This window comes from Photinus pyralis, unplaced genomic scaffold (assembly GCF_008802855.1).
Source record: "Photinus pyralis isolate 1611_PpyrPB1 unplaced genomic scaffold, Ppyr1.3 Ppyr1.4_LG8, whole genome shotgun sequence".
In the NCBI taxonomy this organism is placed as follows: Eukaryota; Metazoa; Arthropoda; class Insecta; order Coleoptera; family Lampyridae; genus Photinus; species Photinus pyralis.
The window spans coordinates 7766923-7784624 of record NW_022170819.1 but is presented as its reverse complement, the minus strand read 5'-3'; the positions used below and the strand labels follow the sequence as shown (position 1 = coordinate 7784624).

The following is a 17702-nucleotide window of genomic DNA, read 5'->3' as shown; positions in this document are numbered from 1 at the left end:
GCGATCTCAGGCGGCGATGTGTGGCTGACACTTGATCAGAATTTTGTTTAAACCCACGAAATCCCGTCTGCAACGACGCGTATCAAGTGAATAAACACTATGGCAATAGTATAATAATAGTTGGCTAGATGTAGGAAGTGCATTGAGAACAACGGTGGCCACGTTGAACACTTGTAAACGTTATTGCTTTTGACTGTCGTTTTCCCTCCTTCCCTCCCATGTCGCTTCCTCGCGCTAACTCGCTCTGCATCGCTCCGCGCGAAACGTCGGTCGGTTGGGTTGCCTACATACAGGCGTGAAATTCCAGAAGATAAATTTGGTTCTGGCGCCCTTATTTTAGATTTCCGACCCCAAGTGTCCTATATCAAAATACTCCCCTAGGCACCCCCTATACGCTCCCAAACGGTGGCAGGTACTATAGGAATCACCCTGTATATTTCTAATCATTATATTTCTTGTATTCTACCAAGATTTAGTTAATTAAAATAGTGGTGACCTGTATAGTGTATATCTCCGGCTTTAGAGCTACCCAGAACAACTCTCTTTGATCCTGAACGTAGGCAACCAACCATACACAGGTTGTCTTGGCGAAAAGGAGGTGGATATAAAAGGGAAATTTTAGAGGGCCTTGGATTACGAAGAGGCGAAGGGTAGCCTGTAATCGCCAGGACCGTTACAAGATACTTTAGACACTTTAGACATTTTAGACATTTTAGACATTTTAGACATTTTAGACACTTTAGACACTTTAGACACTTTAGACACTTTAGACACTTTAGACACTTTAGACACTTTAGACACTTTAGACACTTTAGACACTTTAGACACTTTAGTCACTTTAGACACTTTAGACACTTTAGACACTTTAGACACTTTAGACACTTTAGACACTTTAGACACTTTAGACACTTTAGACACTTTAGACACTTTAGACACATTAGACACTTTAGACACTTTAGACACTTTAGACACTTTAGACACTTTAGACACTTTAGACACTTTAGACACTTTAGACACTTTAGACACTTTAGACACTTTAGACACTTTAGACACTTTAGACACTTTAGACACTTTAGACACTTTAGACACTTTAGACACTTTAGACACTTTAGACACTTTAGACACTTTAGACACTTTAGACACTTTAGACACTTTAGACACTTTAGACACTTTAGACACTTTAGACACTTTAGACACTTTAGACACTTTAGACACTTTAGACACTTAGACACTTTAGACACTTTAGACACTTTAGACACTTTAGACACTTTAGACACTTTAGACACTTTAGACACTTTAGACACTTTAGACACTTTAGACACTTTAGTCACTTTAGACACTTTAGACACTTTAGACACTTTAGACACTTTAGACACTTTAGACACTTTAGACACTTTAGACACTTTAGACACTTTAGACACTTTAGACACATTAGACACTTTAGACACTTTAGACACTTTAGACACTTTAGACACTTTAGACACTTTAGACACTTTAGACACTTTAGACACTTTAGACACTTTAGACACTTTAGACACTTAGACACTTTAGACACTTTAGACACTTTAGACACTTTAGACACTTTAGACACTTTAGACACTTTAGACACTTTAGACACTTTAGACACTTTAGACACTTTACACACTTTACACACTTTAGACACTTTAGACACTTTAGACACTTTAGACACTTTAGACACTTCGGAGACTTCGGAGACTTTAGAGACTTCGGAGGCTTTGGAGATTTTGGAGAGACTTTGGAAACTTTGGAGGCATTGGAGACTATGGAGATTTTGGAGACTTTGGAGATTTTGGAGAATAGAGACTTTAGAGACCCAAAAGACCCGAGAGACCATAGAGATGATAGAGACCATAGTGACCATCGAGACTATCGAGACTATAGAGACCTTAGAAACCATAGAGACCTTAGAGACATAGACCTTAGAGACGTTAGAGAGTTCAGAGACTTGACTTCGGAGACTTGACTTCGGAGACTTGACACCAGAGACTTGACTTCAGAGACTTGACACCAGAGACTTGACACCAGAGACTTGACACCAGAGACTTGACTTCAGAGACTTGACTTCAGAGACTTGGCTTCAGAGACTTGACTTCAGAGACTTGACTTCAGAGACTTGACTTCAGAGACTTGACACAAGAGACTTGACACCAGAGACTTGACACCAGAGACTTGACACCAGAGACTTGACACCAGAGACTTGACTTCAGAGACTTGACTTCAGAGACTTGACTTCAGAGACTTGACTTCAGAGACTTGACTTCAGAGACTTGACTTCAGAGACTTGACTTCAGAGACTTGACTTCAGAGACTTGACTTCAGAGACTTGACTTCAGAGACTTGCCTTCAGAGACTTGACTTCAGAGACTTGACTTCAGAGACTTGACTTCAGAGACTTGACTTCAGAGACTTGACTTCAGAGACTTGACTTCAGAGACTTGACTTCAGACGTTAGAGAGTTCAGAGACTTGACTTTAGAGACTTGACACCAGAGACTTGACTTCAGAGACTTGACTTCAGACACTTCAGAAACATCAGAGACTTGAAAAACTTCAGAGACATTAGCGACTTTAAGACCTTAGAAACCATAGAGACCATAGAGACCTTAGAGACCTTAAGACCTTAAGTACAGTTTTCGTACATTTTACGTAACTTTGTCTATGTACAAAGCCTGTACGTGCTATGTTCGGACAATAACGCATTTATTAGGAAGTTACCATATACGTACAGTGTAGGAACCTTATACAAACATGTTTGCAGTGACACTCGGGCGTAGGCAATGTGCAGTACTAGTTTTAGTACGCATGCTCTCTTAACGCGCACAACCTTAACCGATTGTAGGCTAGAGAAAACTTTGGACTTTGAACGATGACCAACGTTTGGAATTTGAATTGCGAGCAACCTTTGAACTTTACACTAACCTTTGGACTTTGAACGTCGACCAACCTTTGAACTTTAAACGGCGAGAAAACTTTGGAATTTGAAATGCGACCAACCTTCGAACTTTACACGAACTTAATTTCCAAAATCACTACATCACCACACCATATTACCCTATAACATCGCAAGAAATGAGTAATCGACCGCGAAAATAAAATATAGCACCTTAAAAATGGTGTCTTGAACGGCGACCTACCTGTGGACTTTGAACGATGGGCAACCTTTGAACTAAAGCTGAATTTATAGTTCCGTACCCGCAACGCCGTACCGTAACGTTTGGAATTAAACCCTACTTGTTGCGCGTGAACATTTATAATTCGCGTTAACGTTGCGTTAGAACGGTTACGGTACGTAGGAAATGCACAAATCTTATTTCTTACGGTAAATCGTGCTAACGCGTTTGTCTTCGGCCGTACTCGGATAATTTAAACAGTTGAGTTTATCCTGACGTTCGTTTCGTTTATTTACAATAATTATTGACACTTTGTTGGTTATTATTATTTTGAAATGCGCGTTACTCTTACTGACAGATGACATACAATGACAGAATTCGTTACGCGCTAATGCGCAAGCTCATCACTTGCCACTACGGTAACTATAAATCGTATTATTTTCGTTAACGTAAGATTTTACGGTGCCGTTCTTACGGCTTTACTCGTCAGGAGAAGAGCTAGATAACTTCCTTGCACTTGTTTTAGAACCAGGTTCGACCTTACCTGACTACTTTTAGATGTCATATTTACCCTGCACATATATTTTGTACGTACACTGTACGTATTACATTTTCGATACAATGCAGTGCTAAAGTAACGTACTATGTACGTAGGCGGTACATAACTGTACGTATTATCTACGTACTGTGTACAAAAAGTACGTTCTATGGCCGTACAACGTACTTTTGTCGTCTGGGTCGATTTGATTAGAAACATCCAAAATCATACATGGTACGTTGTGTGTGCATTTAACGTGTTTACGGGACACTTTGTATTGATTTGTTTAATTCGTGCTTTGCAAGTATGTGCATAATGTTCGCTACAGATGTACGTCCATATAACGTACGGTACTCTTAGAGTACAGTACATTGATGAAAAATAAGAATAGCAACAAATAACATCCGAAATAAGCGTAGTGAAGTACGTTCAAAGCTGCCATCTTTAATTTCGCTTTGCCCATTGTCTCGAAATCGTCTTGCAACGTGTACCGACGTAAACCATACGTCAACTTCTCGTAAAAGTGATCCCAATCGATTGATTTAATATCGAAATTGAAAATTCGCCTATCGTCCTCTTCTAATCGATCCCAAAGTCTTTGCGTGTTAAAATCCCTAAACTTCCACTCTCTACCCGTGCAAAACGCGGCTGTCTTCATAAACATTCTTGCGGCTTGATGCAACTGGACGCTCCTAAAACGTCAAAAGTTAGCAGGATGATTAAGATGTGCAGTTGTAGTCACGTGGTAGATTTCCCAACCAGTTGCAATTTGGTGTTAAATAAGTAAAGGGCTGGTAAAAACGCCAAATCAACTAGGCTGTTTAGAGTGCCGTTGGTGCTGTGGAACGTAGACCTGTGTAGGACCTTTTTGATCGAGGGCATGGTGCGGTCGTAGCCTCGCATAAGTTCCTCCTGACGAGCTTAGAGTGTACACGTGTGTAAAGTACTCCTCGATTTTGCTATTGATACTCACCCCAAGTGAGAGGGTTCTGATGGCCGCTGACACAGTTAAACACTTCCACCTCTTCCCTACGATCACTGTTAGCGTACTCGGTTCCGACCATCCAGCCGGCTGCGAGCGTACAGTTAACCACAAAGTCGACCGGCACTACGTCGACAACGTCCTTGGAATTACAGTGGACGCTATGTATAATTCCCAGGTTGAGTGAAGCCAAGAGCTTGGTGGTCCAGTCCAATGTACTCGACCAATCGGACTCTGGTTCCAAGTAGGGTGGCATAACTAAAGTTTTTCAATAGTAGCTATTGACAGTCGGAAAGGGGGCGATTTACTTAGAGAAGGGCGCACTATTGCGGTCGGTAACTGACTTCGGCCCACGACGTTTTCGGCTAGGTGCTTGGTGTAGGTGTAGGTATTGGGCCACTTCTCTAGCATTCTGCAAAATATGTTTAAATCTAGACAATGTCCTCGGATGACCTTGAAATTTATGGGGTCAATGATCTCTGCTGATATTTTTGACACCCCAAAAAATGGGGGTCAATATCCTCGGATGACTGAAATTTTATTACCACCGATGACATTGAATGTAATATACTACAAAATGGGCTCAATGACCTCGGATGACCTTGCAATTTATGGGGTCAATGATCTCTGCTGATATTTTTGACACCCCAAAAAATGGGGGTCAATATCCTCGGATGACTGAAATTTTATGACCACCGATGACATTGAATGTAATATACTACAAAATGGGCTCAATGACCACGGATGACCTTGCAATTTATGGGGTCAATGATCTCTGCTGATATTTTTGACACCCCAAAAAATGGGGGTCAATATCCTCGGATGACTTTGAAATTTTATGACCACCGATGACATTGAATGTAATATACTACAAAAATGAGCTCAATGACCTCGGATGACCTTGCAATTTATGGGGTCAATGATCTCTGCTGATATTTTTGACACCCCAAAAAATGGGGGTCAATATCCTCGGATGACTGAAATTTTATGACCACCGATGACATTGAATGTAATATACTACAAAATGGGCTCAATGACCACGGATGACCTTGCAATTTATGGGGTCAATGATCTCTGCTGATATTTTTGACACCCCAAAAAATGGGGGTCAATATCCTCGGATGACTTTGAAATTTTATGACCACCGATGACATTGAATGTAATATACTACAAAAATGAGCTCAATGACCACCGATGACATTGAATGTAATATACTACAAAAAAGGGGCCAATGACCTCTGATGACCTTGCAATTTATGAGGTCAACGACCTCGTATAACATTTAAATGTAATTTGACACCCCAAAAATGAAATATACAATCACTACGCTTGCCCTTTAAGCTTTATCTTGACCTAATTTCCAAAGTCACCTTAACCTGGGGGCGAGTGACCTTGACCTGAGCCAGGTTCGGTATCTAGTATATCTACTAGAACAGTTTACCTGAGCGTAGCATTGTGTAATTGTCGTTGGTCCCTAGAGCTTGCTATCGCTATCAAGTTATCGGCATCTTCGGCGCTTGGGGGGATGATTTCATCAATTTCATGCAGTTGTAACTGGGAGTAGGCAGTGGAGACATAGACAAACGACTGTAACAGTTCATATTCAGTGACGAATCGCCATCAGCGACACAACCTTCAGGTGCTGCGCTCTGGCACAAATGCTTAAAAGGTCTCTAGTTCCTCTGATATTTACCAAGGTTGACATTCGAAGAGTTTCCGCCATGTTTATGGTGGCGCCGACGTGGAACACGCTGTTCACCTCGTTTGCCACCTTTTCCTGATCGCCATCGCCCAAACCCAACTCCTCCAACTCCAGATCGCCGGACAGAACTTCCACCGTTTGGAAAGCTCGAGGATTGCTCCGCTTCAGAGCGTTGTAAACCTAGACGCTCGAGGTTAGGGCGTAGGTACCTAACCAAACTTTGTAAAATTACCGGACTTTCGAAAAACTCGACGAGTCGATCCTCGTTCGGCCTGCCGCGTTTTTTTCGAACCAGCAGGTAGACCTTCTTAACGTCGGGGCACGATCTGAGCAACTTCTCGACGAAGTAGGTGCCTAGATATCCCGTTGCGCCGGTGACCAAAATGGTTGAATTGGCGTAAAACTTCTGAATCGCCGTCAGCATTTCTGCGAAAGAGATACCTATGCGTTTGGCCCCTCAAAACACTAAGTCAACTACCACCAAGGAGAAAATTACTATGTCACCTTCACGTTGGGCACCAGGTAACCATTTTGGTCTTGATCGTGTTCTTGAACAAAGGCGCAATTAATATAATTATATTATATTGCTCTCACCTCAGGTAAGTACAATTATCCGCACATCTTCTATTTTTAGTCTGCGTAAAAACGTGTCTTCCTTGTTCTTCCGCAATTATATCCTATTGTTTATCAGTTATCACTTACGTGAGAATTCCGTCAAGGCTTCGTATTTCCAATTAGAATACAACTCAGGTATGGGTTTATTGTGCATGTTCATTCTCTGTGACCGTCAGCCCGTTAAACGTCACATCATAAAAAATATTTTAAAAAAACCTTCAGACTCCAGCAGAACTCAAAATTTAGGCTTTGCGCTCAAGACTGGTCACTTAAGACAAAAAAACTCATAGCTAACAATCTCTGAATGCAAAACACAAAATTCGAGACACAGATTCTGACAGCATACGGTTCAAGCAGACGCGTACCTCACGATAGGAAAGTCTTTGGAACACTTGAAGGTATTCAACAGCTCTAACTCTTTGAGAGACTTTGAAAAGCTTATAAAGGACACTGGCGATTCTTAAAGGGCATTTGAAGCATCTTAAAGAGTCTAAAAGGATGTTAAATAATAATAATAATACGATAGATTTTTGGTAGTTCTGATTATATTTTTGGTCGTTCTGGAGTACCTCAATAGTTTTAAATGTGGAATACCCTGTATATACAACCTACGACGATGCGAACATTTTTGAGAACTGGCAACCGCGCGATTTTTAGAAGATGGGGCTGTTTACAAGGTTGGTATGGCTACCGAGCACGAACTTATAAATTAAGACTACGGAGGCTGCTCTTTAGAGCTTCGTGTGCTGGCTAGTGAGGGAAAGAGAGGGGGGGGGCCGTAGCGTTTCTAGATATAACGATGTGTTCAAAAACACTGTAATGTACTTAACCTCCAAGTTCTACGCTAACTTCACACTACAAGAACACGGAAATAAAGTTAACCCGGCAACGTTTAAAACTGGCCACCCGAACGACTATTCCCTCCAAAAATAAACAAGATCCCGCTTAAATTTAAAATAAAACAACTGAAACTGTGAAAAGTGGGTTTAATAATCGTCATTATTAAGATTGTGAAAGCCGGGAAGTTTAGTTGACGTACATTAATGTATGCAAAGCCAAAAGGTGTCTCTCTCTGCAATAAAGTTATTTTGTTAAAAGCAAGATGAAAAATTACATGTAGGCAAATTCAACTATCGGCAAAAATATGTGGAAACTACCGAATCGCAACGCATATATCACACATAGATTCTAAACCGAAGAGTTTTGATTAGCATAATCTTGCCCCCAAGATAGACAACTCGCCCCTGGTTTCAGGGTATCGCGAGCCTACAGTTGAATGTCGAAGACAGTTTCGAATTATGTGTCGCAGCTCCAACCAACCCCGTGACTGCTTCATTCACGGAGAAAATGTTTAAGTCAGTACATACATCAAACGAATCGATAATCTCCACATATTTAAAGAAAAATCAAAATGTAGGTATATTTATGTTACTTCAGGGACAAGCCCAGGTAATCAACATCAACAAACATAAATTAAGCAAGCATTACACCAAAAAAATAAAACGATCACAAACAATAGGATAACGGTATCAAATATGCGAGTCTGCATTAAGGTTAAATCAAGTCAATTTCAAAAACAAAGATTGAAACTCAGACAAATATAAAATGCTGCATACAAAACACAAATACGATATAAAGAAATGCAAAGATGCATTAAATAACACAAAAATAACAACAAACTATCACGATCGATGCCTGCATGACCACCATTAAAAACAATGTGCCAAACGCACTCAACTTTCGTGCTCTTCAGATGGCGCAGACAGTTGTTCCCTTTCTAAAATTTGCGTGGTTACCGACTCTCAAAAATGTGTACATCGTCGTAAGTTGTATATACAGAGTGAAACCTCTCTGTGCTTTGGGGATTTGGTGACATGGCCCTTTTCGTCCACCTTCCGTTCTACAAACTCGCAGTTTTTAGGGCGACTTGACAGTAGCCATCTTCGTATGAGGCGTCGCTTGGCTTTTATCTCCTCTCGGAAGTTGCCTCTATTTCCTTGTAGGGCATTTTGGAGTGCACTCGTCGGGTTAGGCAACATTTCGTATGATAGGGTTGCCGATGCTGTAGATGCGCGTTAATTTTTTTCCAATTCGTTCTGCTCTTAGTTTGCGGACCTGCCACTACTGAGGGTCCGAAGAACCGGCAGATTGTCAGACGTCAGGTCTTGTATGACGTCTGCAGTAACGTCACGTCCAGGACGTCCGGATCTTGATTGGTATCAGCGGTATAGCTTTCTGGCCCAATAATGTCGCAGTTCTTACCAGTCACGTGGTTGACGAGTCTGGTTTCAGAGGTGTTTGTATGGATTGAGCCCCAGCTCGGAATTGTTGCGGCCCCGTGACCGGTATTTAAACGGTCGGGCTCGCACGTCAAACCGCGTGGACCAATCAGGCGACGTTATTTCGGAATATATGGAGTGCTGTCGCGCGGTCGCCACAGTACTCCCCCTACAGCGTAGCGGTAGCAAATTCGTTGAATCTGATCTCGTTTCTAGCTGACTGGATGATGCTGGATTTGAATGGTGGTATCGTAGATACATCAGTGTCATAAACGCTTCGTATGAATGTTGCACCGACGTCTTCATACCTTCCATACGTACAAAAACATGAGAGCATGTGCAGAGTTCGACAGATGCCTGATGTCTAATTTCGAAAATATGTTGCATTTGTCCAGAAACATCTTGCATGTATGGGAGCGGATACACATCCGTGATTGTTGATGCGTCCAGCCGTCTATAGTCACCGCATGGTCTCCAGAAACCAACCTTTTTTAGCCCAAGGAGAAGCGAACTGACCCGAGGGGATTGTAACGGACCCAGTTGCAACATCCGTGCCAACTCAGACCGTGCAGAAGCAAGTCTCAGTCCTGAAAAGCGACGTGGTCTCGAAAATAGAGGAAGTCTGAAAGTGGTGATGTGATGTGATGTGTCTGCAAAAGGTCTTGAACTTAGTACGATACACACGTAACCACTCCAATCCGCGCGCGAAAATACAGTGACGTGCCACCGCCAATCAACTATTGACCCTACACGTCAACTAATAGGTTGAACTGACCTGGCACCTTGAGTAAATAAGCAAAAAAAATTTTGCTGCATTTGTATGTCCAGCTCATTACCGTGCCTTTAAGGGTATAATTCGGAGTTTTTATACTTTTGCACCCGTAGATTGAATATGGCTAAATTTCGAGCTCAATTGTAATCGATGAGGTGAATTTGACAGAGTGTATCTGGTGGTTATGGTTTTTCTGGTCCAGATGTCAAACATGTTAAGATCGCAAGCTGCTAGAGTCCTGCAATGTAGTGAGGTGAGGCGGCGCAGCTTTAGTACGGTATTAACTGTTTATTTCAAATCCTGATTACACAAATTACATGAAACAATATCGACATGGAATAAAAAGTCATTTGTACGAAACGTTATAATACGAATTTAAACACAAATTGCTTAAACAAAATTAACACTAAAGTTGCAAGGGAAGAACTGTATCTCACGTCGTATCCATTGACGCCGCATCATCTACAGGAAAGAATAATATCATTAACTAATAGTCTCAGATAGCTACCTACCGCCGTGATCAAACATAAACTGCTTCTGATAGTCGGTCAAATACTGGATAGAACGTGACTCATCGTAGAACAGCATGTACGCCTTTTTAACGTCCTCGATGCCCACCTCTGGGGCCTTGCGTTTTCTCGCAATCAGTCCGGCCGTCGTTATCAATTGTATCGCGTAACGTAACGAAGTTTCCGTGCATATTTTCGTTAGTATCTCCAGGGCTTTGTCTTCAAGCTGCACGTCCTCTTCCTCGCAGCGGATACTGCAAGTTATGAAGGAACGATTTTTGTAGAGTGAGGTTAAAAGTATCAAAGGAACGGACGTCATTTAAAAAAGGGGGCAGATTTGTTTTTTAGATCCAACTGACCTGTCGATTTGGAGCGAAACCTTTTCGAATGGGAAAGGTTAAGAGTATTCCTACCTAGTTACTGATTCAAACCCATTGAGAGAACAGTCAACAGTTTCAATATGGACCTTAACAATTACTACAAAATTACAAAAAGATGTAGTGAATTCAAATACCATTTAAACTTTTTTTAAATTTTTAAAATTTTCTTAATTTTTCTGAATCAGTAAAAAAGTTATCAGACCTAACCTCATTTTTTTAAATAGATCATCCTGAATATTTTAATCTAAAAAGATAGCATATTAAACTCTTTTTCCAAACAAATGTAATAAACACACTTATTTTTCAATTTTTTTTACTCATTTTGACCTTTTTTAATTTTTAAAAATATTTTTTAACCATTTTAAACTTTTTGGATCATTTACCATAAGTCTACGGAGCCAGGATCATTTTTTTCAATGGAACACCCTGTATGTTTTTATCCAAAATTGTAGCATATTACATTTTCTATTCCAAAAATAACACCAACAAATGTAATATTTTACCATAAGTCTACGGGGCCAGGATAAACGTTATAAGACATATCATTTTTTTTAATGGAACATCCTGTATGTTTTAATCTAAAAAGATACATTCTCTTTCCAAAAAATAACACCCAAAAATGTAATTTTGTTAATTTTTTGTGTGTTTTGGAATCATTTTTAAATTCCTTTTCCAAAGATACAACACCAAGAAAATATTGTTCAAAAAGATTAAAAAATAATTTTAACAATGTAATTATTATTCTCATATTTTTAAATTTTTTTCGTGTTTGAATCACCTAACCTCAATTTTTTTTAAATGAAACACCATGTGTCAAACACTCGGTCAAACACTAAACAATTCAAATATTTTTCACTTTTTTTGATTTTTTTAATCATTCCAGCCTCTCAATTTTTAGAAGCTTTGAACTTTTTCTAAATCATTTATCAAAATAAGTATACGGGGTCAGGTAAAAAAGTTATCAATCCTAACCTCATTTTTTAAAACGAACACCCTGTTAATTTTAATCTAAAAACATAGCATATTATATTCTCTTTCCAAAAATTTAACACTCAAAATATCAATACTTTTCTAAAATATTAAATAGATTTACAAAATGTAGTAAATTTTAATATTTTTTAATTTTATTAATGATTTTTCAAAATAAGCATATGAGGTCATGTGGAACACTACAAAATCCAATATTGTTCAAAAGGATTTTAAAAAAAATTAAAAAAATTTTTAATTTATTTATTCGAGCATTAAAAAATTTTAAAAATGTAATAAATTCCAATATTATGATTTTGTTTGTATTTATCAAAATAAGTATACAGAGTCAAGTAAAAGTTACCAAACCTAACCACATGTTTAAATTCAACACTGTATATATGAATCTAAAAAGATAGCAGATTAAATTCTCTTTAAAAAAAATATTACTACAAAAATTAAATATTGTTCAAACAATTTCAAAAGATTTAAAAAACGTAATAAACTCGTATTTTTAAATTTTTTGAATCATTTGAAACTTTTTTAATTGTTTTAAATCTTTTTTAATGATTTTAATTTCTTTCAGACCATTTATCAAAGGGTACGGGGTCAGGAAAAAAGTTATTACGCCTATCCTCATTATTTAAAATTGAACACCCTGTATATTTTAAACTAAAAAGATAGCATATTAATCTCTCTTTCCAAAAAATTCAATATTTTTCAATTTTTTACGTGTGCTTGAAGCACCTAACCTCATTTTTAAATGGAACACTCTGTATATATGAATTTAATAGAATAGATTTAATATTGTTCAACAATTTCAATTTCAAAAAAGATTTAAAAAACGCAATAAACTTAAATTTTTTGTATTTTTTTGAATCATTTGAAACGTGTTTTCATTTTTAATCTTTTTTAATGATTTTAATTTTTTTTAACCATTTATCAAAGGGTACGGGGTCAGGAAAAAAAGTTATCACACCTATCCTCATTTTTTAAAATACAACATCCTGTATATTTTAAACTAAAAAGATAGCATATTTAACTCTTTCCAAAAAAATTCAATATTTTTCCATTTTTTACAGGTGCTTGAAGCACCTAACCTCAATTTTAAATGGAACACTCTGTATATATGAATCTAAATAGAAGGCAGATTAAATTCTCTTCACAAAAAATATCATTACAAAAGTTCAATATTGTTCAACAATTTCAATTTCACAAAAGATTTAAAAAACGTAATAAACTTAAATTTTTTGTATTTTTTTGAATCATTTGAAACGTGTTTTCATTTTTAATCTTTTTTAATGATTTTAATTTTTTTTAACCATTTATCAAAGGGTACGGGGTCAGGAAAAAAAGTTATCACACCTATCCTCATTTTTTAAAATACAACATCCTGTATATTTTAAACTAAAAAGATAGCATATTTAACTCTTTCCAAAAAAATTCAATATTTTTCCATTTTTACGTGTGCTTGAAGCACCTAACCTCATTTTTAAATGGGACACTCTGTATATATGAATCTAAATAGAAAGCAGATTAAATACTCTTCACAAAAAATATCACTGCAAAAATTCAACATTGATCAAACAATTTCAATTTCAAAAAAGATATAAAAAACGTAATAAACATAAATTAAGTTGTATTTTTTTGAATCATTTGAAACGTTTTTTTTTTAATTTTTTAATCTTTTTTAATGATTTAAAATTTTTTGAAACCATTTATCAAAGGGTACGGGGTGAACTATAACACCCTGTATATTTTAAATTATAAATTAAATTTCAAAAAAAATTCAATATTTTTCAATTTTTTACGTGTGCTTGAAGCACCTAACCTCATTTTTTTAAATGGAACACTATGTTGTGCCAAACACTAAAAAATTTAAATATTTTTCAATTTTTTTTGGATTTTTTGAATCATTTCAACCTCTCATAATTTTTTAGAAGTTTTTTAAATCATTTTGAATTATTTCTGAATCATTTATCAAATCAGATGTAACCTCATTTTTTTTTATCGAACACCCTGTATATTTGAATATAAAAAGATAGCATATTATATTCTCATTCCAAAAATTTAATAAAAATATGAATAAAATATTAAATAAACTCACCTTAAAATTTCTTTCAACTCCTTCTCATCATACGGAACAGTCGGCACAATAATCATACGATCTAAAAGATCGAGAGGAATGCCATGAGGCGACTGATAGTTGGTGCCCCGAATTCGCGTAATCCCTCGATTCGTGGCCATAATAACGATCGGCGACATCTCGTTCTCCAACGCGCGATTCAGATACGAAAAGCACTCAATGTCCAACATGTGCACCTCGTCGATGAACAGAACCCCTGGGATTATTTCCGCCTTCCCCTCCTCTCGCCACTCCGCAACCTTCCCGTTGATCTGCTCGCGCACCTCCGGCTTAATCTCGCCCGTGTCCCCCGAGAAAAGAGCGAGAAAGCCGTGCGTACGACTGTTAATCACGTCGATCTCGTGCAGGGTGACTGTGTGCACGACTTCCTTTCTCTTCTGCAGCTCGCCTTCGGGACACTGCACGAAGCGCGTCTGTTGACCAGTCGCGTCGTAATCCCGCGCCCTCGTAAAGGAACGCCCGAGTCGACTGATTTTTCCGGTCGCCTTGTCGATCGTGATGACATCACCCGATTGCACCTTCTCCTTTAAGATGCTATCGATCATTTTTCCGCCCAAGTCGTACACGGTCTCCATATCGGTCGACTTCAAGATTAACTTTCCGACCTTCGTTCCGACCCCAGATGCGGGCCGCTCGATTTGAACCTCGACGACCTCCCCTTCGATTATCTCACTCTCTTCCCTAAAACGGACAAATTTTTTTGCATGAATTCATACCGCATTTATGGAGCACCCTGTACACTTACTTTATTCGAACGCCGATACTTTTTCGAATTGCCTGAATAAGTGCTTCAGTCTTGCTCATTTCAAGGGAGTATATTTCGGAACCGGCCATGCTCGTGAACGGTGTGTCGTGCCCCAAGGCTTGTGCCAGACCGGTTGCGATCGCGGTTTTGCCCGTTCCTAAGTGACAGTGTTAATAAATCGGTGCCGTAGCATCGATTACTTACCGGGTTGTCCCGCAAGCAGGACCGCCCTCCCGGCGATGCGACCGTCGCGTACCATTTGAAGGACGATGCCGGCGGCCCGTCGTGCCGCCACCTGGCCGACCATACCTTGCGAGACATGGCGAGCTTCTAAACTGTCGTCTAGGCCGAGGCCTCGAATGTGGGAGTGAGCGCCGATGCGTTCGATACGCGTGATTTCGCGTACTTCTTGCACTTTAGCGGCGGCGGATACCTGAAGTGCGTTCAAATTAAAGTGAGGTTATCTACGGAAGACGAATTGGAGATGTAAGGGTTGCATTATGCCATGCATTGGGGGGTGTAAGTAATAAGAGGTTTCGTTTTAATTAAACAAATAAATTGATTTTACTTACGGCCATAATTCGATCAAACTTTTCAATGACTTTTTCAAATGTGTAAACTAAACCGTTACCAACTTAACGAAATAAACAAAACACGTGTGTAACGTAACACTGAAAATAACACTAGAATCCAGTAACAAAATGAATACTCATTTTATACTGATATGTATTGTGGGTTGCGTGATGTACTTTTTCTTACACTTTTTCACAGATCGAGCTGGAAAAGTCTGCTCATGCTTTTATAATTTTTTGATGGTCCTGAATACGAATTTTACTGCACGCTGGTTTTCCGAAAGAGTTGATTTTTACTGACTTTTCTCGAGGATCCTTTCTGAATGTTTATTCCACACAGAGGTTGGAACCCATCTGAATTATAGGTTCCGGTTTCGTAGTGAAGGTAGCAGCCAGATAATAGAAGCCGAATTAATATGTGGGAACAGTGTGTAGTCCATTGTGTTAGAAAACTAATGGAGGGAATATAATGGTAGAGGGGGTAAGAATTTTTGTAGACGGAAGTTGCCACAGATAGAGGCCACTCGCGTGGATAGGTTCCCGTGAAGGTACATTTTGGCCGACATTATTTGACATATGAAAACGCGGGTCCTGTCACTGTCAGTTTTCCACCAAATTCAAATTTTATTAAATTTTCCATTTTAAAGTACCTAATAATTTCGGATCGGTTTGTGCTCTGGTTTATATAAATAACTAACTGCCGCATAGTGTTTTTATCACACCAAATTTTGTGAATTGAGAATGATTAGCTGCGTATCATGCAAAATTTCTCATAAAGGGAAGAAACAGGGCATTTCCTTTCATCGGTAAGACATGTCATTTATCATGTTGTAGGCGAGGTTGTAGGTACCTAGTTTATGTTTCGTAGTTTTCCAAACGAACCGGTACTTCGAGCAAAATGGTAATATTACATTTGTAAATATATCTCAAGAACAGCTCTCGAAATTTACTTTTGTGCTCACAACGCTTCATTGACTGTGATTTCGACCAAAGGTTGCACGGGAAAATGTTCATCAAATATGGAGTAGGTACTATCAAAACTTGTAATGAACCTGAGACCAACCAATCAATTGTAGCTATTGATCAACACAATGAATTTAATGGGAGTTGTCAAGTTGTAGTGGCTATAGTAAACTGGCCTTAATTATAAATGGAACACATCGATGTATATTTAGATTTGTAATCAATGATTATATTAAATCTGCATACTTTCCCATCCTTGTCTATTTTGTTTACTTTACCACGATCATGTATTTTACTCCTTCTATACGTTTTTTTTTGTTATTATTCCTATTAGTGGAAAGAAAATTATATCTCTACGCCACTGAAGTGAGACGCTAATGATAACGGAAGTGGTGTGGTACTTTAATCACTGTTAGAGGCCACTTTTGGTTCCCGTGGTCTACGCATATATATATATGGGTCTACGTCTGGCCAAGCATTTGATTCCCTCCATTAGTTTTCTAACTCAATGGTGTAGTCACAGCAAACAGGCCACTCCCCTGAAAACCACGCCTTATTTTGAATAGAAATTCTATTAAAACAGCTGCTATTTATTGGCAGCTAGCTTCATTACATCCCTAAAGTGTACAAATTCTATTAAATCGGCTGCTAGCTTCACTACATTCCTATATATACAGTACAAAATCCTATCAAAATGGCCCTAAAGGTACAGGAGCGAATTATTTTACGAAAATACTTACTCAAAATTCCTCTCAAAACGGCCTTACACGAGAGTGTTACGAGATGCCATTGATACACAATTTTGATAATGTAATGCCCTTTTAGAAAAACCAAAAAAATTGGGAAGTCTATGTCGGGAAGGTGTTTAAAAATGGCCCGAAAGGTACAGGAGCGAATTATCATACGAAACCACTAATTCGAAATTCCTCTCAAAACGGCCTTAAACGAGAGTGTTACGCGATGCCATTGATACACAATTTTGATAATATAATGCCCTGTTAGGAAAACAAAAAAATTTGGAAAGTCTATGTTGGGAAGGTATTTAAAAATGGCCCTAAAGGTACAGGAGCGAATTATCATACGAAACCACTTATTCGAAATTCCTCTCAAAACGGCTTTAAACGAAAGTTTTACGCGATGCCATTGATACACAATTTTGATAATGTAATGCCCTTTTAGAAAAACCAAAAAATTGGGAAGTCCATGTCGGGAAGATGTTTAAAAGTTGCCCTAAAGGTACAGGAGCGAATTATTACACAAAAAGACTTCCTCGAAATTCCTCTCAAAACGGCCTTAATCGAGAGTGTTACGCGATGCCATTGATACACAATTTTGATAACGCATGCCCTTTTAGAAAAACCAAAAAAATTGAGAAGTCTATGTCGGGAAGGTGTTTAAAAATG

The 17702-nt window shown here is 38.5% G+C and overlaps 1 protein-coding gene and 1 pseudogene across 1 annotated transcript; both read right to left on the bottom strand.

Moving 5' to 3' along the window:
- Window positions 1–3990: 3990 nt before the first annotated feature.
- On the bottom strand, window positions 3991–6776 carry LOC116178350 (annotated as a pseudogene).
- Window positions 6777–10291: 3515 nt separating this feature from the next.
- LOC116178778 (ruvB-like 2) lies at window positions 10292–15409 on the bottom strand. The gene is made up of 6 exons (XM_031498382.1): window positions 15337–15409; window positions 14969–15197; window positions 14765–14921; window positions 13981–14700; window positions 10531–10781; window positions 10292–10480 (listed from the first exon to the last, which is right to left on the bottom strand). Exons 1-6 carry the CDS (start codon window positions 15340–15342, stop codon window positions 10452–10454), a joined length of 1392 nt encoding a protein of 463 aa, XP_031354242.1. The 5' UTR covers window positions 15343–15409; the 3' UTR covers window positions 10292–10451.
- Between the last annotated feature and the right edge of the window lie 2293 nt (window positions 15410–17702).

What these genes read in the sequence shown, in the direction of transcription:
- LOC116178778 (XM_031498382.1), bottom strand. An exon ending in AGTATCGGCGTTCGAATAAA is followed by an intron (nt 14,701 to 14,764) that starts GTAAGTGTACAG and finishes TGTCCGTTTTAG; the next exon opens with GGAAGAGAGTGAGATAATCG. An exon ending in GTTTATGTTTGATCACGGCG is followed by an intron (nt 10,481 to 10,530) that starts GTAGGTAGCTAT and finishes TCTTTCCTGTAG; the next exon opens with ATGATGCGGCGTCAATGGAT.